A 9,006-nucleotide genomic window follows, 5' to 3' on the forward strand; every position below is an offset into this window, starting at 1 on the left:
CCTGTAATCTTTACTGATATTGTCCATTATTACTGAGATGACACATTCGGGGACTCGGTAACACTTACTTTATCCCACCTCTCCATGTAAAAATCTAATCCTGTCTGAATAGGAATTAACAAAGGACACAATCAGGTTCCCACATTTATAGGATTTTTCATAAGAATGTGTTATGTGATGTTTTAATTAGACTGATCACAATTGAATTGTCTTTCTTCAGAGTGAACACACAGATGATTGTTGAAATTGCCTGTCACACCTCAGGTTTGGATTTTCTTTCCAGAGTGAGTTTGCACATGCCGTTTCAGGTTTGTGTGATATGTGAAACTGATGTCACACTGAACACACTTGTAAGGCTTCTCTCCAGTGTGAACTCTCATGTGAATCTTAAGGTTTCCTTTATTTGTGAAGCTCTTTCCACACTCTTGGCAGGTGAAAGGCTTCTCTCCAGTGTGAATTCTCATGTGATTCTCAAAGTTTCCTCTGTGTGAGAAACTCTTTCCACACTGCTGACATATAAAACAGTTCTCTCCTGAGTGACTCCTCATGTGAAGATCAAGCTGTGCTTTATATCTGAAACTCTTTTCACACTGATCACAATCAAATGGCTTCTCTCCAGTGTGAATTGTCATATGGCCATTGAGGTACTTTTTCTGTTTAAAACTCTTTCCACACTGAGAGCATTTGAACGGCTTCTCTCCAGTGTGATTTCCTGTGTGAATTTTAAGATTTTCTTTTTGTGTAAAGCTCTTCCCACACAGTTTGCAGGTGTAAGGCTTCTCTCCAGTGTGAATTCTCATGTGAATTTTAAGATTTTCATTTCTTTTGTAGCTCTTTCCACACAGTTTGCAGGTGTAAGGTTTCTCTCCAGTGTGAATTGTCACGTGGGCATTAAGGTACTTTTTCTGTTTAAAACTTTTTCCACACTGTGAGCAACGAAAAGGCTTCTCTCCAGTGTGAATTCTCATGTGAATGTTAAGATTTCCTCTTAGGAGAAACTCTTACTCTTCCCACACTGTTTGCAAGTGAAAGGCTTCTTTCCACTGTGCATTTTCATGTGGACTTTAAATTTGTCTTTTCGAATAAATCTCTTTCCACACTGCTGGCAGGCATAAGGCTTCTCTCCAGTGTGAACTCTCATCTGGAATTCAACACATCTAGTTTGTGTTTTTTGAGTTGGTGAGTAAGTAAAAGATGATTTCCCTGGCCATAAAATCATGACATTTCTCATAGTGATTTTCTCTGATCCATTTCATTAAAGTGTTGACTCTCCTCTTTCGTGGCATCAGGTCTAAGGTGAAAGGAAACAAAAACAAGAGAACACCAATTTAACGGCACCAAGACATTAAAGCCTTTAGAAAGTAAAACATCAAATCCAACCTCATGTGCTAGATTCTATACCCAATAAACAAATACAAATTAATCTCAGAACCTCTTGTCAATATTGTTAATTCTTTGCATTCTTTAGGACACATCACAAATTCTTTCAAGCTGGTAGTTATAAAAGCCAGGGCTCCAGACTCATTCTTAACACTGGTGTTTTTTTTGCAACTAACTTTCTCAGTTGGTCGCATGAGCATATGATATTGTCGCAGTTGTTTTTTTGTTTTTGTTTTGTTACAGTATGGGATTAATCAATGCATGCTGATTTTTCTTAGTTTATAATTTATATGGAAACGAAAAAGGTTACCATTTAACCTGTTCTTTTTCATTAGTAGTATTATTTGTGACTTGAATTTTGTAAACGGGAGTTCCTCTTTGCTATTTTGTAAGCCGCAGGCTTTGGATGCTATCGCTTTTGAATTTGCAATCTTGTTGTCACATTTTACAAGAAAAGATAATTGTCTGTAGAGATCGACTGATATGTTTTTTTTTCTATAGCTGATGCCAATGTTTAGAGGTCAGGGTCAGCCGATGGCCGATATGTGCTGCCGATTTTTAGGGCCGATATCTTGAAGTTCTCCCCCTCATTTGCATGCTAAAATGTCACACTAATAATAAGTGGATGCACAACATTTCTAAACTTATCATCATTTATTGAGCACTGACTTGAACCATCTGTCGAATTTTAATTTTGTGCACTGCACGGTATTAAAAATAAAAAAAAATTTCTAAAGTTAACCAAACAAATCAATAAACTGACCAAGTATTAAATAGATAAAACAGGTTATATATATATATATATATATATATAGTATATATATATATATATATATATATAAAAGTCAATCATGTTACATAAGTTTTAGAGCATTTATCAAGCAGAATTTTTCAAGTTTGTTGGAACATAAATGTAAACTTAAATATACATTTAAATAAAATGATTTTATAAATAAAAATCAATTAAACTGAAAAATATAAAAAATAAAATATATAAAAAATAAATAATAGTGCTGCTGCAAACACACTAGCAACCAGCAACATTTGCATTTGGTATAAATGACACAGAACATCTAAAGTGCATTCTAATTTCAAACTTACATCGCAGTCTGTTCATTATTAAAATAAAGTACATTTACATGTACCAGACGCTTTTATCCAAAGCGACTTACAATGCATTCAGACTAACATTTTTTACCTAACATGTGTTCCCTGGGAATTGAACCCACAACCTTTTGCGCTGCTAACGCAATGCTCTACCACTGAGCCACAGGAACACAGTCAACCAAACATATAAAAGGTTACACTGGTCAGTTTAAATAGACCGTAGTATACCGGTCCACTCTGCTGTTATGCCAAGGACGTTTTTGCTCATGTGAAGAGGATGATATTTTCCATCTAGTTTACATAATAAATAAATAAACAAAATAAATAATTAATATATAATTATAAAATAGTTTAACATTCAGATACATTGCGAATATGGAAACATTTGGATATGCGCAGAACGAGACGTGAGCGATAACCTCCAAATACATCTAGCCAAACCCGCGCTCATTCGTCCTCGTCTGCACACACGCATGCACTGTCACGATCTAATGCACTGTAAATGCTGGATTTTTTAAAACAAATAGGCCTACCGAAACCCAAAAATTCAAAATCGAACATTTTGCAGAACAGGATCAAATAAAGTACTGGTCATAATACTCGCATAAAATGTTTAACGTGAAAAAAGCAGTTCACTGACTGCACAGCACAGCCACAAGCGCCACATTTACATTTAATCATTTAGCAGACGCTTTTATCCAAAGCGACTTACAAATGAGAACAATAGAAGCAATCAGATCAACAAGAGAACAACAACAGTATACAAGTGCCATGACAAGTCTCAGTTAGTGTAGTGCAGAACACGTAGCCAGGGTATTATTTTTTTTAAATTTTTTATTTAAAGAATATGATAGACAAGAAAAGAAAAGGTAAGTACTAGTATCAGTTGGTTAAGTGTTGGCAAAAAAGATGAGTCTTTAGATGTTTTTTGAAAATGAGTTTGAATTGAGATCGGGAGGTCATTCCACCAGCTGGGCACAGTCCAGGAAAAGGTCCATGAGAGTGATTTTGAACCTCTTTGGGATGGCAACACAAGGCGTCGTTCACTTGCAGAGCACAAACTTCTGGAGGGTGCATAAGACTGAACTAGTGAGTTTAGGTATGTTGGTGCCGTGCCAGTGGAAGTTTTGTAGGCAAGCATCAGTACCTTGAATTTGATGCGAGCGGCTACTGGTAGCCAGTGTAACCTGATGAGGAGAGGAGTAACGTGAGCTGTTTTTGGCTCATTGAAGACAACCCTTGCTGCTGCATTCTGGATCAGTTGCAGAGGCTTGATGGTACATCCAGGAAGGCCCGGATTGGGATCCTGCAGGTCCCAACACAAATTGGGATCAGCCGGTTGTACATTTGCTCTGAATGGGACTGAGAGATTTCCAAATCAACAATAGTAATGTGTTTCACCATCAGATACATTTGTACAGCTGCACGCTCAGTTCACCAAATCCGACTGAATCGTTCAAAACAGTTCAACATCTCTAGTCAGCACAATTTTCTAAAGTTATTTACTCAAATCATCAGTACACTGAAGCGAGAACGGTTTCGTTCAGACACGTTTGATACAGAGGTCCAATGAGCTGATGTTACGGAGCATGACTGTAATTTACTCAGAGAGACAAAAAGCATTTTCCTTGAGTGTTTTGTTGAATATCAGAAAGTGTAAAAAAAAAACATGTTGGAAAATTTTTTAACAGCTTTTTTAAAGATAGAAAACAATGAAAGGATTGTAAAACTGTCAAACTAAACATTTGTTTCATCAATAATGCATGATATTTTCAGGAACAGCTTATTTTATTTCAAAACTTTATATAAATCTTGACAAACATTTGCCAAGGTTTTATGGGTGCAGAGCAAATGTTTGTCTCAATCAGTAGACACCAATTAAACATGCTGGAAAAATGCTTCAGCTTTTTAGTTTTGTCGACTGTATATTCAAGTTGCAGCAGTTCTTAGCTCAGCAGACTTGCACATACTGCTACAGCGGATCTCTATTCAAGAACCGGTTCTAGCAGTTTATAAAATCACCAGGGCCCGGTTAACCGATAACGCTCACTCTTAGGGCGCTAAGAAGACTCGAAAGATATATCTTACCAAAGTTGTTTATGTTCCTAAGTGTGTTCCCCGAAGTGTCCCTTAGGAAGCTTCTTAACACGCTGCCTCTTACGTCCAACGTTACAAAGGCGCTGTCCCAAGTGAAGGTGCTGAATTAGTTGGCATCGATTGCTCAGGAATCGATTTTCAACTTCATGCGAAGGTGCATTACGGCGTTAAGAAAGACAACACGTTCTATGCAAATGAAACATTCATTTTAACATAGTTTAAGTTATGCGTAAAATATAGACTATTAATTAAATTATCAAATTGTCAGTAATATGTTCACACGATATGTTGTGACGGGTAGACGAACCGGGTATCCCTCGCTAATCATCCACCCTCCTTATCCCGTTGTGCCACTTGTGCCGCTTCTTGACATGGGTTTAAAGACTTCTAAAAAATCATGTAATACACTTTTATATTAATGGTAAGGTACTTTACAGTCAGAATTCCCCGGATGTAATCCCCGGCATGGCGCAAAAGGGCGTTGGTGACAGTGTGGACGCACCTCCTCACCGAGGTCTTGCTTAGGCCGTAGCCCTCTCCCACGGCCTCGATGAAGCTCCCTGTAGCAAAAAAAACCTTAGCGCTGCAAGCAGCTGGACTTCAGGGCTTAAAGCAAAATTCCGCTGCGTTAGCCTGGCAAGCGCAGGTCTGAGAAGGTCCAGCAGCTCCATAATGAGTTGTCTTGGGAGGCTATTTTTTTAATATAGCACGTCAGGCAAAATGTCAAAAGGGCTTAAGTTTTGCCAAATAAAAAAATTGACATGGACTAAACGGCTCCGCGGCCGGCGCCATCTTTGATTCAATACAAGGACACGCTGGATCGCTGCCATAGTTGGTCGCTTACTGGACACCACCATGCTTACCCATTTATAGATCTTAGCCATTTAGACCCAAATTGTTTGCCAGATTTTAATTATCAAAAGTGATTGCCAATTTAAACGCTTTAATGACATTATGAAATAGCCTAGGCTAATTACCACCATATTAGTTCTGATACCAAATAAAGTCAACTTCATAAACAGGCCTGTACAGAGGCGTGTCTACGTGGTGGCCAGGGGTGGCACCGGCCCCCCCTGAAATTTGGCTGGCCACCCCCCGGTTATAAATATGCATTTATTCAATTGTTTTATTAAGTGCATTTGTATTTTGTTGTTTTTGTATATAGTTTTGCAATAAAAGCATATTAACCAGGTTCCAGAAATAATCACTGATGGTGCTTCTAAAATTAGTGAGGGTGCTCTAGTCTTAATGCCCATTTTCACATATTTTCCCCCGTCTATTGCTTTGGTCATCATTGTGTCAATCACTGCTACTTCGAGAGTGAATCCCACATAAATATGCAGATGTCCCCCCCCGCCAACCTCTTTTGAGCCAGTGCCCCAGACTGGCCACCCCATTTAAAATGCTCTAGACACGCCCCTGGGCCTGTATCCATTGCAAACATATTTTATTATTAGTCTTAAAATGTCCATAACATAAAATCATTTTTTGAGCTACAACATTGTCAACATACCATAGTTGGACTTGTACTGCGCTGCGCTGATTTCTAAAGACTGCTGCAAAGTGGCGGCGACTAGCGTCTCGAGCTCAAACAACGCTAAGAGAGAGAGTAGGCTTCACGAATGGTCCAGACCGACTGTGAGGACAAAATATATGTTTAGCCAATTTACGAACGTGTGGGGAGTCGTATTATATATATTTAATTATCCCACAGTCATAATTATATTCCTTGTAGTGCACTTAAACAGTTTTGTTAGGAACAATCAAAGATGACTTTCAAAACTGAATTTCTTTGCATCATTACTCCAGTCACACAATCCTTCAGCTCAATCTTAATCACCAATCTTATGTTCTACAAAAAACCATTATTGTATTATTACATGTCCTTATCATATATTATTATTATTATTATTGTTGAAAAGAGCTGAGATATTTTTTATGCCGTGGTTAAAATTGAAAGAAACAGCAGGAGTTTACATCACTAACGACAGTTATGGTACATTAATAATTATTTACATCAAGCTGGATTCTTGAATGGTCTAGTAGTGATATGTTATTGAGCCTTCATAATACTTTCACTTGATTATTTACATTTAGTCAGAATTCTAGTTTGGAAAACGTCATTGGAAAAAGTCTAACAAGTACAAACAAAAAATTGTTTTAACGTTATGTGAAACATCTAGGACAAGTAATAAATAAATAAAAAGAGACTTACGCATGTTTATGATCTCTGCTGAATTAACCCCGAGAATTCTTTTTTCTGCATAGGAAATCCAAATCTCAAATCCTCAACCACATTCACAGTCTTTTGGGGTGTGACAGAGAGGAAGATGTCCTCAGCGCCGATAAGCAACCAGTGACATCCACAAAAAAACTTGAATAACAGTCTCGCTGCGTGTCTTCTGTTGTGTGGGAGTTTTTCAAAAAAGCCGCGAAGATTCAGTGAAACATTTGACACTTGTAAGCCGTTCAGCGCGGCGGGGCGTGTAGCATTAGGAGGACAATGAAGGGAGACTCTGAACAAACCGGGAAATTGCTTTGCATTCATTACTCCAGGATACTCCTTAACAGTATATTTTGTTAACAGGCAGCACTTGTTTACAAAAAAAGTAGACGTGTAATATCTTTATTCGATAGATATCTCTCTCAGTCTCTTCGTGAGTACGAAGAATAGTTCATTTTAATGACCGCAAATTGCAACAGCAATAGTGGCACTCCGTGTTTGTTACTATGTTATATAAGCTTTTGTTGTTATTATGTAGTGTAAACAAAAGTCGACCCTTTTATGTATCATTTGATTATACATGCAACTGAAAGTTTGAATTGAAGTTCTTTTCGGGTTTCAGTCAAAATACACGTATAAAAGCGTATACGCGTTAATCGCTCCAGAGGGGTAAGAGAGATGAAGGAATAGGATCTACTGCTGAGCAAGAACGTTTTGGGAACCGGGCACTGAATCTCAAATGGAGTACCGTTTATTCAGATCATGTTGGAGTGCATTAGGCGTGGAGTCTGAGCGCGAAGCAAACAGTGCACTGACGAATCCAGCTGTTTCTTATGCTGATGGTGTTCGCTGATAATATGGTTGAAGAGGGGCAAATTTAGCAAAACTGAGCTTAATAACAGAGAAAAACAGAAAATGCAATATGCAACTAGGGGACTAGTTATATCTAAGCTTTTACATGAATAATAGGAGTCAGGTGTGAGATGATCGGATCTGAGCAAGCAGGAATGGGGAACAGCAGCTGGTTAGCTAGAGACAGAGAGTATCACAGGTTAGAGTCAGACAATGGCAGTGCAAGTGCAGTTATTGTATAGCATCTTGATGAGTGCCGACAGACACTCCTTGGTGGTGGTGTTGGTATGATCAATAATCAGGGGATTGGTATCTGGTACGATGAGGGTGGTTTCCCCAAAACGCTTCCCAATCAAGGAGGTATTCCAGGTGACCGCACCACCGTTCTTTCACTGAATAGTCCAAGATGTTCTTGGACGCAGTAGAGAGAGGGTTTCTGCCATGACTTCAGGAGGAGGAGGCACTGTGGGTTCGTTGGGATGACCAAGGGCAGAGGGAAAAGATAGTAAGCACGGGTTTGAGGAGTGAGACATGGAATACTGGGTGGATACGATGTACGGCCTGGAAGTTGGAGGTGGAAGATGACCTCATTTATCTGCCTCAGGAGGAGTGAATGAATATGGGTGGAATGAAGTGGATGCATTTATCTGCCTCATATAGCACTTTTTATCTAGTGTATTGATATACACCCAAAGTGCTTTACAATAATGGGGTCTCTTCTCAACCAAGACCAGTGTGCAGCATCCACCTGAATGATATGACGGCAGCCACAGGACAACAGCGTCAGTGCGCTCACCACACACCAGCTACAGGTGGAGGAACGAGAGAGTGTCATAGAGCCAAATCAAGTGGATGGGGAATATTAGGAGGCCATGATAGACAAGGGTCAGTGGCGGCTATTTGGGCATGACACCGGGGTTACACCCCTACTCTTAACGAGAAGTGCCATGGGAATTTTTAAATGACCACAGAGAGTCAGGACCTCGGTTTTTATCGTCTCATCCTAAAGACGGTGCACTTTGACAGTATTGTGTCCCCTTCACTATACTGGGGTGTTAGGAACCACACAGACCACAGGGTGAGCACCTCCTGCTCCCATGAGGTCTCCCATCCAGGGGTGCGTTTCCCAAAACCATAGTTGCTAACTAAGTTAGCAACTATGGGCTGAGTCCCAAACTCCCAAACTGAGTCCCAAACTCTCTTTTTTGGGAAATGCAACCCCAGAATGGTAACTGGGACCTATGTAGCGGGGACTCTGCTTGCTTCCATGCAGGTGGAGACGCAGATCCCGGGTCAAGAGCCAAACCTTATCTCCTGGGTGATAGATGCAAACTCTCTCGCTCATT

General features: G+C 39.5%; 1 protein-coding gene across 1 annotated transcript; it reads right to left on the reverse strand.

Moving 5' to 3' along the window:
* Positions 1 to 260: 260 nt before the first annotated feature.
* On the reverse strand, positions 261 to 968 carry LOC122143620 (gastrula zinc finger protein XlCGF8.2DB-like). Its single transcript, XM_042754161.1, has one exon. It carries the CDS (start codon positions 966 to 968, stop codon positions 261 to 263), a length of 708 nt encoding a protein of 235 aa, XP_042610095.1.
* Positions 969 to 9,006: the final 8,038 nt, after the last annotated feature.

The sequence above is a fragment of the Cyprinus carpio genome, unplaced genomic scaffold (assembly GCF_018340385.1).
Source record: "Cyprinus carpio isolate SPL01 unplaced genomic scaffold, ASM1834038v1 S000006465, whole genome shotgun sequence".
Lineage (NCBI taxonomy): Eukaryota > Metazoa > Chordata > Actinopteri > Cypriniformes > Cyprinidae > Cyprinus > Cyprinus carpio.

Coding starts and splice junctions, on each gene's coding strand:
- LOC122143620 (XM_042754161.1), bottom strand. CDS start 968: ATGAGAATTCACACTGGAGAGAAGCCTTTTCGTTGCTCACAGTGTGGA.